The 19,187-nt window shown below is 43.6% G+C and overlaps 1 protein-coding gene across 1 annotated transcript; it reads right to left on the bottom strand.

The window, feature by feature from the left end:
* Window positions 1–1,106: 1,106 nt before the first annotated feature.
* Window positions 1,107–4,844, bottom strand: SOWAHB (sosondowah ankyrin repeat domain family member B). The gene has a single exon (XM_077275699.1). It carries the CDS (start codon window positions 4,673–4,675, stop codon window positions 1,919–1,921), a length of 2,757 nt encoding a protein of 918 aa, XP_077131814.1. The 5' UTR covers window positions 4,676–4,844; the 3' UTR covers window positions 1,107–1,918.
* Between the last annotated feature and the right edge of the window lie 14,343 nt (window positions 4,845–19,187).

Here is a 19,187-nt window from a genome sequence, read left to right as displayed (position 1 = left end):
AAATTACAGTTTATTCAAGAACCATTAAAACAATACATACAGATAAAGTATATGATAAAGACAAAAATTGTAATAAGTAGTAAAAGAGCGACACTAGTGCCGCATACACATGTATCCTGCTCTAAAGATAATTAAAGGGAAGGGAAATATACCATAACTCAATACAATAAATATTTCAATGATATTATAAAGTATATATCATGATACACAGCCAATAACCTGTCATTTAGTAAGGTAATAGTTCACATATAAAAAGCAGGTATAAAAAACAAGGCATGTGATCAAGAAAACTTAAAGTAATGAAGGTGCCTAATGTAAGTTAAGTATGGCAGAAAAGCCCTATATGTGAGACCTAATTATCATATCTGTATGCAAATATATTGGGGCTCCTCTCTTCCGCATATCGCTACAGGGTGACTCTACGTGTGCATATACCCTTTCATCTGTAAGTATACTACATTTTGACTGATGCATATGCTTGGGATTTTTCCTTATTTCACCTAGGCACGGATACTATGATTTGCTTTCAAAATATGCATGAGGCACTTTATTATCCCCTGTGACTCATATGCACACCTATTGTCCCTTTGTACCTGCTCCCCATGTGTGAACTGTCACGCTACTGTTGCCAATATATTTGCATACAGATATGATAATTAGGTCTCACATATAGGGCTTTTCTGCCATACTTAACTTACATTAGGCACCTTCATTACTTTAAGTTTTCTTGATCACATGCCTTGTTTTTTATACCTGCTTTTTATATGTGAACTATTACCTTACTAAATGACAGGTTATTGGCTGTGTATCATGATATATACTTTATAATATCATTGAAATATTTATTGTATTGAGTTATGGTATATTTCCCTTCCCTTTAATTATCTTTAGAGCAGGATACATGTGTATGCGGCACTAGTGTCGCTCTTTTACTACTTATTACAATTTTTGTCTTTATCATATACTTTATCTGTATGTATTGTTTTAATGGTTCTTGAATAAACTGTAATTTTTAGCTTTTGGAGTCCATCTTTTTCTTGGTTTATTATATATTTTGATGGCTGAGCATTTATTTATAGTGCCCTCTTTATAGGTTTATCTGTATTTTTCTAACAGCAGGCATACTATGAAATAAAAAAGTAATGCAAACCATATACCGTAGTTTCCCTGCATCTCCATTGCCTGGGCTCCGGTCTTTATATACTTTGCTGCAGTGATCACAAGCTTTACATCCACAACCACTGCAGCCAATCACTGGACGCAGCAGTCTTGTGCTGTACATACAAGCATCCCCACTGGGGTCAGTAATAGTCTGCTGTGATCACATCAATATATGGCATGTGACTGCTGCAGCAAAGCATACAGAAACCAACGAGGACCACTGGAACAACAGGGCATGACAGGTGAGCTTTTGTTATATGTTACAGCATTCCCCGCTGCTGAATACATTTTTCTTTAAATTCATAGACAATCCCTTTAACATTGCACTGAGAATCAGACTCCCACAAAAAAACAACTTAACCCCTATTAATCATGCAACATTTTGTTTTATCACTGATCTACAGCATAAGATGGCACAGCCTGCAAGAAGCATTCTCCCACTGGACGTAGACCACAGGCCCACCAGTAGATATCCGGCCCACCATAGACATCAGGCCCACCAGTAGACATCAGGCCCACCAGTAGACATCAGGCCCACCATAGACATCAGGCCCACCATAGACATCAGGCCCACCAGTAGACATCAGGCCCACCAGTAGACCTCAGGCCCTCCATAGACGTCATACCCACCAGTAGATCTCAGGCCCACCAGTAGACCTCAGGCCTACCAGTAGACCTCATGCCCACCAGTAGAAGTACAGCTTTACACCCTCAGCTCAAACAAGGAGGAAAAGTGTAACTCAGCTGTTTTCCTGACTTAGTCACTGTAGATTTCTCTTTCCCTCAGAACTGGGTGATTGCTTGCTTTCCATTTCTGATGCTGCGGCTTCATAAAAGCAGCTAAGGACGTTTTCCTATTTATCTGGCTGGATTTGTTTTGTGTGCTTGTACTGCTAGTGATATTTAAGGCACGAGATGCGAAAATGGTTTTGCCCTTCGGTGCTCCTAGGAGCTGCCATACTTCTCCAGAAGTGTTGCAGCTCAGGTACTGCCAGGCCCTTTTACCACTATTGTCCCTCATCCTCACATCTACATTGAGTTTTTCTACTAACATGGCCGCTACTTTATGATGCCCATGGATAGCAGCTATGTGTAAAGGAGTATATCCCCCATTGGATTTGACGTTAGCATCCAGATGAATCCCGGCCTTTTTGGCACCAGCCACAAACTTGTGGAACATGTCAGTAGCACCGTGTTTGGCAAACCAGTGAAAAGCGGTGAAGCCAGAGATGAAGTCTTTCCGCAATGCTAAGCTTGGGTCCTCCATGAACAAGCCATACACTTGAAGCCAAGACCCCGTTGCCGACTTTATAATCCAGTCATGTTCCATAGAATCCAAGGGAAAGACAGTGCACGATTTATAACTAAAAGTCTTTTTAAAAACAAAATCCGTATTCACTTTGGGTTCATTTTGTGAAAGGAGAGCTTTTTGGTCTTGGATATCATATGTAATAAAATGGTTGGAGCTCACTGGCTTCACCGTTAGCAGCAAGTCTACATCTGGCTGTGGAGCGGCCAACACAATGTTAGGTGGTCTTTTAGCTCTGGATGGACGCCGCCTCTTTTTATAATCCCTTTCAATTAGTTCATCATCAGAAGAGGACATTACTTCTCGCAAACGAGCACTCATCTTATGCCTTGGTGGGTTCCCAGCCAGTGCAAACAAGATAGGAGCTTGGTTGGTGAGAAAAGATTTGGTGGTGTATGGAGATTTACTGTACTCCGTGTTTGTTAGCATAGGCTCCGTAGATTCTACTCCACATTCAGCAAACGTGTCCTTCACATTAATGGGGGCTGCAATTTTTAATTTATCATATTGCTCATTGATGCTCAGGAACCTTCTACCAGGAGGACATCTCCTAGTGGTCTCACATTTCTGTTCAATGTAATGTACATATCTGTCATTATTTGAGTCACTGGAAGGGTCTTCATCGATATTGTGCTCTGTGTCACAGTCAGCTCCTTCCCCACTGTCACTCCCTTCACTTCCACAGCTCTCCTGATCCACAAAGTCCTCCATATCCTGCAAGGAAAGCTGGCATCTGATGCTTTTAAAGACTGGCATTTTAGACATCCACATTTCATGTATATTATAGAGAGGTAGCGGGGGAGAGGGACTGTGACTCGCTGACTGATAATCTTCCAGCTGAACATCTGGAGGAGTAATGCTTGATCCATGTGGGAAAGGCAGGGAGGGGGAAGGGTGTGGTGAATCTATGTACCTGGAAAAAGGAGGAGAAGGTGGCAGCTCATTATACAAAGTAAGCATTTGCTGGTCATCTTGTACTGGATCCTTATAGTCTTTGTGCTCCCCTGGAGGAAAAGTACCATTTAAGTGGAAATTTGAAGTCTTCGGCTCAGTACAGGCATAGCATCCATATCTTTGTCCCTCCTGATCCCTGCTAGTTACATTTACAAAAACAGGATTAGTAGATTCGGCTTTCCTTTGTCCAATAGGTGAGGCTTTAACATGTCCACTAGGAACCTGGGAGGGAATCTCAGGAATGTCAAGGCTTCCAGGCTGGGAGGACTGGTTGTGGTATGGATAGTTTGAAGAAGAAGAATTACTTTTGTTGGAAGGTGAGGACTCCTTGCTGGCTGATGAGGAGGTCAGGTAGGTATTAACAGGTGGTGGGTGGCATGATGAAGCTCTGGTCTTATACTCCATGGATGGGCTTCTGTGCAGGGAAGTTCCAATATTTTCAAATGAGGAGGTTTTTGAGGTGGACAGGTAGGTATTAGCAGGTTGTTGGTGGGGAGGTGAAGCTTTTATTACTGTTGGACTGGACTTATACTCCATGGATGGGCTTCTGTGCAGAAAAGTCCGATTATTTTGGGGTGAGGACGTATTGCTGGCTGGTGATGAGGTCTTGGAGATGGACAGGTAGGCATTAGGAGGTTGTGGGTGGTGGGCTGAAGCTCCGATGACTGGTGGACTGTTTTTATACTCCATGGATGGGCATCCATGCAGTGAATGCCCATTTTTTGATGGGGATTGATTGTTGCTGGCTGGTGATGAGGTGGGGCAGGAGGATGTATACTCTTGGGTAGTAGCGGTTGAAGTCCACTGAGATGGTTCATGACGAGAAGAAACTTCCTTAGAGAAGGCTGCCTCCCAAGCTTTTCCCTCCACATCTGAGATAAGGACAGCACCCTGCTGGTGAGGAGCTTGGTGGCCACATGCACTGCCATCACGTACCTGAGCTCCATGCGGCACCTGATCCTCCTGATGCTCAGGCTTTAGCGGAGTCGGTGGTCGCGACAGGTCCTCTCCCAGCAGATCGCGATAGCGACTCCTGAGCAGCACGTATTTGACAGCTCCCTCCGGCTTCACCACTGCCACGGAGTTCACATAGCGCTTGAACCTTTCCCTGCGCTTGAGGAGCTGCTCTGCCGGCGCCTGCGGGTCCCTCAGGAAGAGCTTGAAGTGTGCCAGCAGGGAGGCATTGGCCACCTTCCCTCCAGCCTGGCACAGGAAATCCAGCACCTCTTCCTGGCTCAGCTCCTTGGCCATCCTGCTGTCCCCTCAGTCAGCCCTGCGATGTGCCTCATAGCCTCTGCTCCACACCTTCGCCTCAGACAGCTTCACCTGCTCGTCCACTCCTCTCCTCCTACAGCTGAAGGGCACTGCACTCCCAGACGCCCATCTCCAGCCCTCACCATCAATGCCCTCCCATTACACTGAGGCTGCTGACATGGAGGCGTGTGAGGGAGGAGCGGCGGCAGGAATGTGAGGGAGGGACCCTCAGTGCAAGGTACAGCAAGGTGCACCCAGCGTCTGCCCGGCTGCTTCCTGTGCTGCCGGCAGGGGACAGACACAAAAGGCTGCGGCACCTGGCAGCATGGCACCTACACACTAGCAGCATGGCACCTACACACTGGCAGCATGGCACCTACACACCAGCAGCATGGCACCTACACACCAGCTTCTCTTCAGCTGCTTTGCTGTAGCGTGCACGCAAGGTGTTGTTCTCTGTTTTCAGCCATTTCAAATGGGATTATTCATAGGAAGTGCAGAAAACCCCGTGATGCCCTCATTATCACTACTGTGTCCCACCTATGTGGTGCCTCCACGAACACTACTGTGTCCCAAAAATGTGGTGCCTCCATGATCACTAATGTATCCCACATACAGGTACAGATTGGGTCTAAAATTCAGCCCTGGCATTTGAAATCAGAGGCCCCTGCTGTCCCCGTCCCCAAGCACCAGATGGGACATATTACTAATATTACCCTGGAAGGAGGAAAGCAAGATTTACTACAAGACCAATATTTCTAATGATACCCGTGGCCTGCTGGGGTAAGTGACGGAGTCAGCCACATCGTGCTCCGTCACAACTCTTAACAGTATGGGGGTCTTGAGAACACCGATTCTTTTAATAACGTAGCAGACAAGTCAGCCCATGACCAGAGAGTGTCCCACATATGTCCAGCCTCATGTTCACTACTGTGTCCCACATATAGTGAGCAGAATAGTAGACCAAATATTTAGCAATAATAACAGACAATTAAAATTTAAAATAATATATTAAAAAATAATAAATAAATATCAAAGTCAAATATGGCCACTATAGATCATGAATGGCAGACCATTCGGAACACTCAATAAAAAAGAACCAAATATATGGAATTCAAAAAATATATAAAAAAGGAATGAACAAGGCAAGTACTATATGAGAAGAAATATATATTAAATATAACTGGTAAAAAAGTGGCACTACAAAGTGTGCCTGTACTTGGAGAAATAATAGATATGTGCTATAAAATAACAAATATATATATATATATATATATATATATATATATATATATATATATATATAAGATAATATTCTAATAAATATAGCACAATAGCGAACGGACACAAGAGGGGGGAAATTTAAAAAAACAATTGTATAATAGACCAATTAATCACTTGGACCACATGGCGTGCAAACATGCATATAGAGACACATATATGTGTATAAATACAAATAACCAGCCAAAACTGTGATAAAAGTATATTATTATACACTCCAAGACATATGTAAGCAAAAATTAGTGTAAACTCAGTATGAAATATATACAGGAGAATATATAAAAAAAAAAAATAATGTAAAAATGTATAACGTGATCCGGTGGTAAATATAAAAAATATACACTAAAATATATATATGTTTGTAAAATACCACAAAAAGGTGCTTCAGTGTAACAAAATATATCACATATGTGTGCCACAGACTCCTGTGGTTAGGTGAATACTGAATGACTGCGTTAGCATAGATTGAATACTATGTGCTCACAGCACATGTAAAGACCGCCAGGTTCCAAGTAAAAAAATGTATATAAATATCAATACATAAGTGGTCACTACCTTCAAAGATCCGTTCCTCCAAGCACAGCGCACCCCGACGCGCTTTTCGGATTATATCTAATATCTAATCTATGCTAACGCAGTCATTTAGTATTCAGCTAACCATAGGAGTCTGTGGCACAAATATGTGATATATTTTGTTACACTGAAGCACCTTTTTGTGGTATTTTACACACATATATATATTTTAGTGTATATTTTTTATATTTACCACCGGATCACGTTATACATTTTTACATTATTTATTTTTTTATATATTCTCCTGTATATATTTCATACTGAGTTTACACTAATTTTTGCTTACATATGTCTTGGAGTGTATAATAATATACTTTTATCACAGTTTTGGCTGGTTATTTGTATTTATACACATATATGTGTCTCTATATGCATGTTTGCATGCCATGTGGTCCAAGTGATTAATTGGTCTGTTATTATACAATTGTTTTTTTAAATTTCCCCTCTCTTGTGTCCGTTCGCTATTGTGCTATATTTATTAGAATATTATCTTTTATATATATATGTTTGTTATTTTATAGCACATATCTATTATTTCTCCAAGTACAGGCACACTTTGTAGTGCTACTTTTTTACCAGTTATATTTAATAAAGATATATTTCTTCTCATATAATACTTGCCTTGTTCATTCCTTTTTTATATAATATATTTTTTGAATTCCATATATTTGGTTCTTTGTTTTTTATTTTGTGTCCCACATATGTCCAGCCTCATGTTCACTACTGTGTCCCACATATGTCCAGCCTCATGTTCACTACTGCGATGCCTCCATGATCACTACCGTGTCACACATATGTCCAGCCTCATGGTCACTACTGTGTCTCACATATGTGATGCCTCCATGATCACTATTGTATCACACATATGTCCAGTCTCATGGTCTCTACTGTGTCTCACATATGTGATGCCTCCATGATCACTATTGTATCACACATATGTCCAGTCTCATTGTCTCTACTGTGTCCCACATATATGTGGCACCCCAGGAGTTCGGGTACCACAGTAGTGCTGCCTTCCTCTCTGGGAGGGTAGTGCTATGCCTGGAAACAAGAGGGATCTCTTTGGCAGGTAACCTCACACACACAACACCTTCTGAATCCAGGCCAGGAGGGGGAGCTCAAAACCCGGTTTTAGGGCAGCTTCCCTGAATAAAGATCCTGGTCTGGAATAGGAGTCAAGTGAGTAGAGTTGAGTTTAGTCTGGAGCAGACAGTGAAGGGAAAGGAGCACAGAAGAGAGAATAGGGCTCAAGGACGCTGCGAGTGGGCCTCCGAGGAGCCAGAGCGCAGAGACCGGGTAACGGAAGCCCGAGGCTGTGGGGAGCTGCAAGCCCCATAGGAAAACCGGAGGGCACAGAACTGCAGGTATATTGCCCAAATTAAGCCTGTGGTACAGCAGCATTCTGGAGTCACCGTGCAGAGACCCCCAGAAGGAACTGCTCAAGCTGCCTACCATACAGGTACTTATCCCATGACAGGAGAAAGAATCAGGACCTTGTTAGGACACTTCAGGCAGCAAGGGACTTATAGCGAGCGCAAAGTGAAAGGCTCCCAACCTGACTTGCCAAGGGGATTTCACTTGTTTCCGGGCTGCCTGGACACCTAATGTACCTGTTGCCGGTACCCTGGACTGAGGCCTGTTACATCTTCAGCAAACCAGGTAAAGACTGCAACGCTGTGTCCTTTACTCATTGACTGGCATGCACCATCATCGCATTACACCTTGGTAGCCCTGGGGACCCCGCTTTACCTTTGGGAAGCGTCACTATCATTGCTGCAACACCATCCCCCAAAGGACCCCTTTAAAGCAGCGTTGGTCCCCCCTATTGACCGAACTCCACAGGTGGCGTCACGACAGACTTTATCACAATTCCCTTTAAAGACCGTTCCCCTTTTACAGTGAGTCCCAGGGCCACGGACCAGGTCGCAGCCACCGTGACATCCCTGTTAATAGCGACCGGACCCGGTGCCGAGTACCCCGCTGCCCTGGTGGGCGACTCATATATCCAACCTCCATGATCTCTACCGTGTCCCACATATGCCCAGATTCATGGTCACTACTGTTATCTCACATATTTCTAGTTCTGAGAAACTCCAGGAACATTTTCAGCCATCTGGTCTGGAAGGAAGTTTACTTTACCTAGGTAAATATGGCACTTTGCATTCTCTATTTTACATGGTCCAAAATCCGGCTTTCCAAGGACCCTGTGAATAGCAGATCTTCCCTGCTACAATTGTGTAAAAAAGTGTTTGCCCCTTCCTGATTTCTTATACTTTGGCATGTTTGTCACACTTAAATGTTTCAGAGCACCAAACAAATTTAAATATTAATGTGTATAAAAGATTTATATTTGCGCTAAAAGGATATACAAATTGGCAAAGTTTATACACCACCACAAAAATAAGTGTTGACTTACCTGTACATGAAAGGATAGCACAGGGATGATGGTCCCGAGTAGAGAAGGTCCTTGCGATATGCAGGTATAGTTGCTTGTGCGTAGTTGATTAATGCAATATGGCTTTTTCACCACGCAGTTCCACGGAGCAAAATAAATTCCTTAGTGATGGGGCGCTGTCCCAGCCGGTGACAGTCACCCCTCTTAGTTTGTATCAAGATCCCGCCTGCAGGCAGTATTGGTGTAGAACTGGCATTCAGCCAGTAAGGTGCAGAGGGCTACAGGACCTTGCGTGATGTCACGGTCACGTGATGCTTCATGTGACTGGCTATGGAGCACCCAAAGGACCACAATCCGACCATGGAGTTGCATTTGTTGTTGGTAAGGTTGGCCTAACCAGTTATTAGGTTTAGGGGGCAATCACTTTTTCACACAGGGCCCTTGTAGGTTTGGATTTCTTTTTCCCTTAATAGTAAAGACCTTCATTTAACCCCTTCATGCCGCGGCCCTTTTTCTTTTTTGTGTTTTCGTTTTTCGCTCCCCTCCTTCCCAGAGCCATAACTTTTTTTATTTTTCCGTCAATATGGCCATGTGAGGGCTTGTTTTTTGCGGGACGAGTTGTACTTTTGAAAGTCATCATTGGTTTTACCATGTCTTGTACTAGAAAGTGGGAAAAAAATTCCAAGTGTGGTGAAATTGCAAAAAAGTGCAATCCCACACTTGTTTTTTGTTTGGCTTTTTTGCTAGGTTCACTAAATGCTAAAATTGACCTGATATTATGATTCTCCAGGTCATTACGAGTTCATAGACACCAAAAATGTCTAGGTTATTTTTTATCTAAGTGGTGAAAAAAATTCCAAACTTTGCTTTAAAAAAAAACAAAAAGCGCCATTTTCTGATACCCGAAGCTTCTCCATTTTTCGTGATCTGGGGTCGAGTGAGGGCTTATTTTTTGCGTGCCGAGCTGACGTTTTTAATGATACCACTTTTGTGCAGATACATTCTTTTGATCGCCCATTATTGCATTTTAATGCAATGTCGTGGCGACCAAAAAAACGTAATTCTGGCGTTTCAAATTTTTTTCGCTACGCTGTTTGGCGATCAGGTTAATGCTTTTTTTTATTGATAGATGGGGCGATTCTGAACACAGCGATACCAAATATGTGTAGATTTGATTTTTTTTATTGTTTTATTTTGGATGGGGCGAAAGGGGGGTGATTTAAACTTTCATTTTTTTTTTTTTTTTTCATATTTTTAAAAACATTTTTTTTTTACTTTTGCCATGCTTCAATAGCCTCCATGGGAGGCTAGAAGCAGGGACAGCACGATCGGCTCTGCTACATAGCAGCGATCTGATGTTCGCTGCTATGTAGCAGAAATGCAGGTGTGCTGTGAGCGCCGACCATAACGGGGCGCTCACAGCAGGCCGGCATTAGTAACCATAGAGGTCTCAAGGACCTCTATGGTTACCATCCTGATGCATTGCCGACCCCCGATCATGTGACGGGGGTTGGCGATGAGGTCATTTCCGGCAGCCCGGCCGGAAGCGTCGGTTAACTGCCGCTGTCTGCGTTTGACAGCTGCATTTAACAGGTTAATAGCGGCGGGTGAATCGCGATTTCATCCGCCGCTATTGCGCGCACATGTCAGCTGTACAAAACAGCTGACATGTCGTGACTTTGATGTGGGCTCACCGCCGGAGCCCACATCAAAGGGGGAGACACGACATGCGCCGTAATAGTACGGCGCATGTCATGAAAGAAACTGTATTTTGTGTTTACTTGTGTTATCTTTCTCTAATATTTAAATTTGGTGATTTGAAACATTTAACTGTGACAAACATGCAAAAGAATAGGAAATCAGGAAGGGGCAGACACTTTTTCACACAACTGTATGCTACAGTATTGAGGATAATCACTGCAAAACTTGGCAGAAGTGTTCATTACAGCTTTACTGAGAATTTATTCCCCAGCTTTTACATGCTCCTAGAAAATAAATTTTACCTTCTTAGGCCACGTTCACATTTTGCGGCGTCCCTCTGCGGGTTCTCCCGCAGCGGAATTGATAAATCTGCAGGGCAAAACCGCTGCGGTTATCCCTGCAGATTTATCGCGGTTTGTTCCGCGGTTTCCGCTGCGGGATTACTCCTATACTATTGATGCTGCATATGCAGCATCAATAGTAATGTTAAAAATAATAAAAATTGGTTATACTCACCCTCCGATGTCCGGATCTCCTCGGATCTGCACGCGGCGCTCCGGTTCCAAAGATGCTGTGCGAGAAGGACCCTTCGTGACGTCACGGTCATGTGACCGCGGCGTCATCACGGTCATGTGACCGCGACGTCACCGCAGGTCCTGCTCGCACAGCAACTCTGACCGGCCGGCCGCGTGCAGCGCTGAGAGGTGAGTATAACATCATTTTTTATTTTTATTCTTTTTTTTACCCCAAATATGGTTCCCAGGGCCTGGAGGAGAGTCTCCTCTCCTCCACCCCGGGTACCACCCGCACATTAACCGCTTACTTCCCGCAACGTGGGCACAACCCCATGCGGGAAGTAAGCGGTTCAATGCATTCCTATGGGTGCAGAATCGCAGCGATTCTGCACAAAGAAGTGACATGCTGCGGGTTTTAAACCGCTGCGTTTCTGCGCGGCTTTTCCCGCAGCATGTGCACAGCGGTTTGCGGTTTCCATGGGGTTTACATGTAAATGGAAACGCTATGGAAACTGCTGCGGACCCGCAGCATCAAAATCGCCGCGGTTCCGCGGTAAAAACCGCAAAGTGTGAACATGGCCTTAGTATACAAACTATACTCAATAGTCATATTTTGGATATATACATAAAGTGTAAGGACAGCTGGGAGTTTGTACTACAGTACATGCCTGGTTTGTTAACAGCATGTTGGTTGTTACCCAGTTTTACCAAAGCTCCTGAAAGGCAGATTTGTCTATTTACAGTGGCATGTAAAAGTTTGGGTGAGATGCTTTTTTCCTGAGATTCTGTGCCCTCTTTTTCTCCACACATACCTTTGATCATTGTGGCCAAAGAGTTTTATTTTAGCCTGATTGGTCCACAGCACATTTTAGCCTGATTGGTCCACAGCACGTGTTTCCAAAATGCATCAGGTTTGTTTAGATGTTATTTTGCATACTACTGATGCTGAATATTATGGTGAGGATGCAGGAGAGGTTTTCTTCTAATGACTCTTCCATGAAGGCCATATTTGTGCAGGTGTCTCTGAACAGTAGAACAATGTACCACAACTCCAGTGTATGCTAAATCTTTCTCAGCGTCTTTTGCAGTCAAGCGGGGGTTCTTATTTGCCTCTCTAGTAATCCTACAAGCAGCTCTCACTGAAATTTTGCTTGGTCTTCCAGACTTTATCTTGACCTCCTCTGTTCCTAATAACTGCCATTTCTTAACTACATTTCAATCTGAGGAAAGGGCAACTTTGAAAACACTTTGCTATCTCCTTATGGCCTTCTCCTGCTTTGTGGACCTCCACCATTTTCATTTTCAGAGTGCTGCCTAGAAGAGCCCATGGCTGCAGTTTTTGGTACAAGGTTGGAGGAGGCTGGGTTTTATAAAGCTGGGAAATTTGCATCACCTTGCCTTTCCTAACGATGATAGTTAACAAACCATAACCCTAACAGGCTAATTAAGGTCTGAAAACTTGGTCAAAGTTATCTGAGCACACAAATCTCCAAGGGTGCCGAAACTTTAGCATCAGTCAATTTTCCTTTTTGTAGTTTTTAAAATGTAAATGATGAAAATATACAGCTCTGGCAAAAATTAAGAGACCACCACATCAAAACCCTGTCATGGGCAGCCTAATCTCCAGACCTGAACCCCATTGAAAACCTCTGGAATGTAATCAATAGGATGATGGATAGTCATAAGCCATCAAACAAAGAAGAACTGCTTAAATTTTTGCACCAGAAGCAGTGTGAAAGACTGGTGGAAAGCATGCCAAGACGCATGAAAGCTGTGATTAAAAATCATGGTTATTGCACAAAATATTGATTTCTGAACTCTTCCTGAGTTAAAACATTAATATTGTTGTTTCTAAATTATTATGAACTTGTTTTCCTTGCATTATTTGAGGTCTGAAAGCATTGTTTTAAAAAAAAAAAAATGACCATTTTTCTTTGTCAACAAAAAAAAAATACAAAATTTATTGCTTGGAAATTCGGAGACATGTCAGAAGTTTATAGAATAAAAGAACAATAAAAGAACAATAAAACAACCTTTTGCTCAAAAATATACCTATAAAGAGAAAATTCAGACAAACTGAACATTTTGCAGTGGTCTCTTAATTTTTGCCAGAGCTGAATATTTTTTTCTTTTTTTTTGCCTAAAATACAAAGAAAATGTGTCATCTTTAACTTTTACCTTTTAGAGATCATTTCATCTTCAGCTTGCTTAACTGTTCACATTCACATTAATTTTGACCAGGGGTGCCTAAACTTTCAAATGACACTATATACAGCAAGGGTATGTTTCCACGGTAAGTAAACGCTGCTTGTTTGACGCTGCAGCGTCAAACAAGCAGCGTCCAGATGTTCCAGCATAGTGGAGGGGATTTTATGAAATCCCGTCTCCACTATGCGTGGAAACCCGCACGCGGCGGCCCTGCGACTCCGGACATGCTGCGCGTCTTTTCAGATCGCAGCATGTCTGTACACCTTGCGGGGACGCAGCGTCCCCGCAAGGCATATCACAGGGCCCTATGGCGAGGGGTGCGATTATCCCGGATGTGTACTGTACACATCCGGCATCATCGCGTCCCAGAAAGGGGGCGGGGCTTAGCGCCGAGCGGCGATAGCGCTGCCCCTCCGGACCGTGGAGCCATACCCCAAGACTGGTTTTTTTGTTTGCCTTCCATGTTTAGTGGTCCTTTCATATCACCTGCTTAATAATGTATAGATCCATTTGTCCAGCATGTCAAAGTAACATCCACATGAATGCCATGAACCAATGGTTTCCCAGCAGAACTTTACCCAGAGCATCACTATTTCATCACCACCTTGGTCAGGACTGGCACTGTAAAATGGCACGGGGCGGTAGCTGTGGGCGAGATACTCTTCTGCTGTGCCCCGGCACGTTATATGAAGGTGGGGGCCCTGGCTGGGTGTGTGGACTTGTGCTGTGAGGGTGCTAAGCCCGTGCAGGTTGCATGTAACTGATGTTGCTGATTTGCCAGGACCAGGTGTTGGACAGTTTAATAAGGGAGATCACTATTTAAAAATAATATTTTACTTAACAGGTTCGTGGTAGGAAACATATACAAGAGATATCGTGTACAGTCTTACGAATGTTTCCTTTACAATTAGAGAAGAGAAGGAAGGAAACTGTAGAAAATGCTTCTATCTTCACCTCTATCTTTCCTTTTTACTCTTTTTACTTGTTCTCTGTTTCCTCTGTTTCTCTTACTACTTCACCACAAGCCAGCTTGACACTAAAGTCGTGCTTAGCAAGAGACATGTACTCGTCATGTATTCGTCCCACGGTTCTGCGCCTTCTTACCCCATAACGGTGCCAGTATGGCTGGTATGTACCTCTTTTTATGCTGACACTCTTTAACAGCTACCCAGGGCACTTTACTCGTCTCACTTACTCAGTCCTATGTGGGCCCTTTACCCTCAAGAGTTGTAAATAGTGATGAGTAAATATACTCGTTACTCGAGATTTCCAGAGCACGCTCGGGGGTCCTCCGAGTATTTTTTAGTGCTCGGAGATTTAGTTTTCCTCACCTCAGCTGAATAATTTACATCTCTTAGCCAGCTTGATTACATGTGGGGATTCCCTAGTAACCAGGCAACCCCCACATGTACTTATGCTGGCTAACAGATGTAAATCATTCCGCTGCGGCGATGAAAACTAAATCTCCGAGCACTAAAAAATACTCTGAGGACCCCCGAGCATGCTCAAGAAATCTTGAGTAACGAGTATATTCGCTCATCACTAGTTGTAAACTCTGGGCCTTGCCGCTAGGTGTCCTCTGCCACGACTCGTCTCCGAAAGGTCACTATGTCTCTTAGTCACTTCTGCTCCGTATCTCGCTATCTCTGCTCCGTATCTCGCTATCTCATTCCTTCAGTTTCTTCCAACTTGAGGGACACCCCATAATGCGGCATGGCTCAGAGTGACCCTTAGAACCTGGAGTGCCTAGAAAGAGGACCTATCTGCCTTCCTGACAGGAAATCCATCATTTTCCCTTCAACTTAACCCCACCCACTCTGGGCTAGTCCCAAATATTAACTCTAACTATCTCTACTGTCAAACTACACACGGTATCAATATTACGAACACCTTTAATGCACATCACAATTCATATTCTACATCACATTTCACATTACTCCACATAAATTAAACTTGTTCCTTCAAGGGGGGAACGTGAACGGTATGTCCATCTCCTTACAGGACATTGACCAGTCTGTGACCATGCAGCAAGTTGTGATGCCTATGTGCATTGGCACTTTTCTGATTTGTGCTGCAGGAGCTCTTCTGTGGGTTCACATGGAATCAATTAAATTTTGCTCCTTACAGGGAAGTGAGCCCTAAACTCTGTAAAATACCTAAAATAACAAACAGAGCAAGTACTGATCCTCCCTGGGTCCAGTACTGGTTCCCTACTGCTGCTCCCATCTCAGTGTTTTGGCCTCACATCGACAGTGCGCCTCACATCTCTAGTTAATCACTGAGCTCAGCAGCTGTACCCAGATTGATGGCACGAGCTGCTGATCTCATTTATTATCTATCGCATTGACTCGAGCAGTAAGAGATAAGAGCAATGGCAGGGAAGGTGCGTACCTGCTGAGATTGTTATTTTAGATAATATACAGCGTTTGAAGCCCACTTTTCTGAGTGTGGACAACCCCTTTAATGAGCTTTGGATGCCCATAATCTTGTTTCACTTTCATTGGTTGTCCTGTCTTGGGACACTTTGGTAGACCATACAGTTCTTATGTCAACATATCAACTTCAAGAACTGACCGTCCACTATCTACCCAATATAGTTCATCCTTGACAGGTACCATTGTTATAAGATTATTATTGTTATTCCTTGTTCCTGTTAGTAGAGATTTAATGTTCTAGCTGATCAGTGTATGTGCCTTTATTACCTTACTCTGTAGTTATTTTACGTGACCTTGCCCTGTAAACTGAAAGCAGAACAGGCACTGGGTGTTACAGTTTGTGCACCAGTGCTGGATACATAGTTACAAAGGTTAAAAGAATGCACGTCATGGCTTTATAGTCACAATCACCTCTGGAGTGGAGCCAATGGCTAAAAATTCTTTTTCTAGTTAGGAGATCTAAGTTGGTCCAATTTGTTGTTAATCGTGGAATCTCCAAATCTATTCTTACTTATCTAATAACCAGAGGCGTAGCTAGGCTTTTGGTTCAGGGGGGGCGAAGCTTCTGAGTGGGCCCCTAACCAGGTAACCTTGATTACAATTCGGTGATGTGCCCTAATAGTGGAGGAGCACCTCAGCAGATGACCGCGATGTTACTGAAGATAATCTCTATATAACGACCAACATGGATATTACTGCCATATGGTCAGTGGTAGATACCAGTCCTACAGAACATAGATCACAGCACAGTTACAGATAATGTCTTACCGCTGACGTTCTTTATGATGGAGTAGTCACTTTTCCCGTCTTTTCCATCTGGCCCAGACCGACATGACAACTTCTTCCAGCCAGGACTTGTCTGCAGAGATCACAACAAAGACACGTTTCACTTCTCACATTCAAGCTCCATCACCATCTATTCCCAACCTGCACAAACTCTTCATCCTGCTGATAACCCAATACTCAGCCGCTGCTGCCGTATGTGTCCCTATTACTGCACCTGATACCCCAATACTGAGCCGCTGCTGCCGTATGTGTCCCTATTACTGCACTTGATACCCCAATACTGAGCCGCTGCTGCCGTATGTGTCCCTATTACTGCTCCTGATACCCCAATACTGAGCCGCTGCTGCTGTATGTGTCCCTATTACTGCACCTGATACCCCAATACTGAGCCGCTGCTGCCGTATGTGTCCCTATTACTGCACCTGATACCCCAATACTGAGCCGCTGCTGCCGTATGTGTCCCTATTACTGCACCTGATATCCCAATACTGAGCCGCTGCTGCCGTATGTGTCCCTATTACTGCACCTACTGTGTGGTACAATGTGCCCTCTAAATTCTAAGGCACCCCTCTATAATATAGCAATGCCAGGTGCAAGTGCCCTAGAAAACAGTGCCCATATTTTGCACCTAGAAAGTAATAATGCCCTGTGTGCCCCTTTGATAGTCACAGTAACCGGAGTTCCCCTATAAAAAATAAGTGCCCACTAGGGTTGAGCGAAACGGGTCGTTCATTTTCAAAAGTCGCCGACTTTTGGCAAAGTCGACGTCTCATGAAACCGAGCCGATCCCAGCGTTGCATCGGCCATGCGGTACGCGACTTTCGCGCCAAAGTCGCGTTTCAATGACGCGAAAAGCGCCATTTCTCAGCCAATGAAGGTGAACGCAGAGTGTGGGCAGCGTGATGACATAGTGCCTGGTCCCCACCATCTTAGAGAAGGGCATTGCAGTGATTGGCTTGCTGTCTGCGGCGTCACAGGGGCTATAAAGGGGCGTTCCCGCCGACCGCCATCTTACTGCTGCTGATCTGAGCTTAGGGAGAGGTTGCTGCCGCTTCGTTACAAGCAGGGAGAGCGTTAGGCAGGGTCCATAAACCACCAAACCGCTTGTGCTGTAGCGATTTCCACTGTCCAACACCACCTTCGGTGTGCAGGGACAGTGGAAGCTACATTTTTTTTTTTTCTCTCAGCGCTGTAGCTCATTGGGCTGCCCTAGAAGGCTCCCTGATAGCTGTATTGCTGTGTGTACGCCACTGTGGAAACCAACTGCTTTTTTCAAAGCACATATCCTCTTGTTCCTTCCTTTCTGCACAGCTATCTTTTTTGTTTGTCCACACTTTTTATTTAATTTGTGCATCAGTCCACTCCTTATTGCTGCCTGCCATACCTGGCTGAGATTACTGCAGGGAGATAGTAATTGTAGGACAGTCCCTGTTTTTTTTTTTTTTTTGATTGGAGATTAAGATTGGCATTTCTGCTAGAGTACCATCCGTGTGTGTGCCATCTCTCACTGAGTGGGCCATAGAAAGCCTATTTATTTTTTTCCATGATTTGGGTTCTAAAATCTACCTGAAAAAAAAACACTACATCAATCAGTGGTAGAAAAATATTCGCCTCAGTCAGGGCTTGTGTGCCACTCCTGACTCCTGTGTGTGCCATCTCTCACTCAGTGGGCCATAGAAAGCCTTTTTTTTTTTTTTTTTTATTATTTGGTTTCTAAAGTCTCACTGAAAAAAAAAAAAAAAAAATTTAAAAAAACAGTGGGAGATTAATATTGCCCTTTCAGCTTGTGTGCCAGTCTTGACTCCTGGGTGTGCCACCTCTCTCTCTCTCAAATTGTGGGCCATAGAAAGCCTATTTATTTTTTTGCTTGATTTGGGTTCTAAAATCTACCTTTAAAAAAATCACTACATCAATCAGTGGGAGAAAAATATTGGCCTCAGTCAGGGCTTGTGTGCCACTCCTGACTCCTGTGTGTGCCATCTCTCACTCAGTGGGCCATAGAAAGCCTTTTTTTTTTTTTTTTTTATTATTATTTGGTTTCTAAAGTCTCCCTGAAAAAAAAAAAAATAAATAAAAAAACAGTGGGAGATTAATATTGCCCTTTCAGCTTGTGTGCCAGTCTTGACTCCTGGGTGTGCCACCTCTCTCTCTCAAATTGTGGGCCATAGAAAGCCTATTTATTTTTTTGCTTGATTTGGGTTCTAAAATCTACCTTTAAAAAAATCACTACATCAATCAGTGGGAGAAAAATATTGGCCTCAGTCAGGGCTTGTGTGCCACTCCTGACTCCTGTGTGTGCCATCTCTCACTCAGTGGGCCATAGAAAGCCTATTTATTTTTTTGCTTGATTTGGGTTCTAAAATCTACCTTTAAAAAAATCACTACATCAATCAGTGGGAGAAAAATATTGGCCTCAGTCAGGGTTTGTGTGCCACTCCTGACTCCTGTGTGTGCCATCTCTCACTCAGTGGGCCATAGAAAGCCTATTTATTTTTTTGCTTGATTTGGGTTCTAAAATCTACCTGAAAAAAAAAAAAAAAAAAAGGTGTGAGATTAATATTGACATTTGTGCTTGAGTGACAGTCCTGCGTGTGTGGCATCTCTGTGATTTGGTG

This window comes from Ranitomeya variabilis, chromosome 1 (genome assembly GCF_051348905.1).
Source record: "Ranitomeya variabilis isolate aRanVar5 chromosome 1, aRanVar5.hap1, whole genome shotgun sequence".
In the NCBI taxonomy this organism is placed as follows: domain Eukaryota; kingdom Metazoa; phylum Chordata; class Amphibia; order Anura; family Dendrobatidae; genus Ranitomeya; species Ranitomeya variabilis.
Note: the sequence above shows the minus strand (reverse complement) of the source record. Positions and strands in the feature narration are given on the sequence as shown.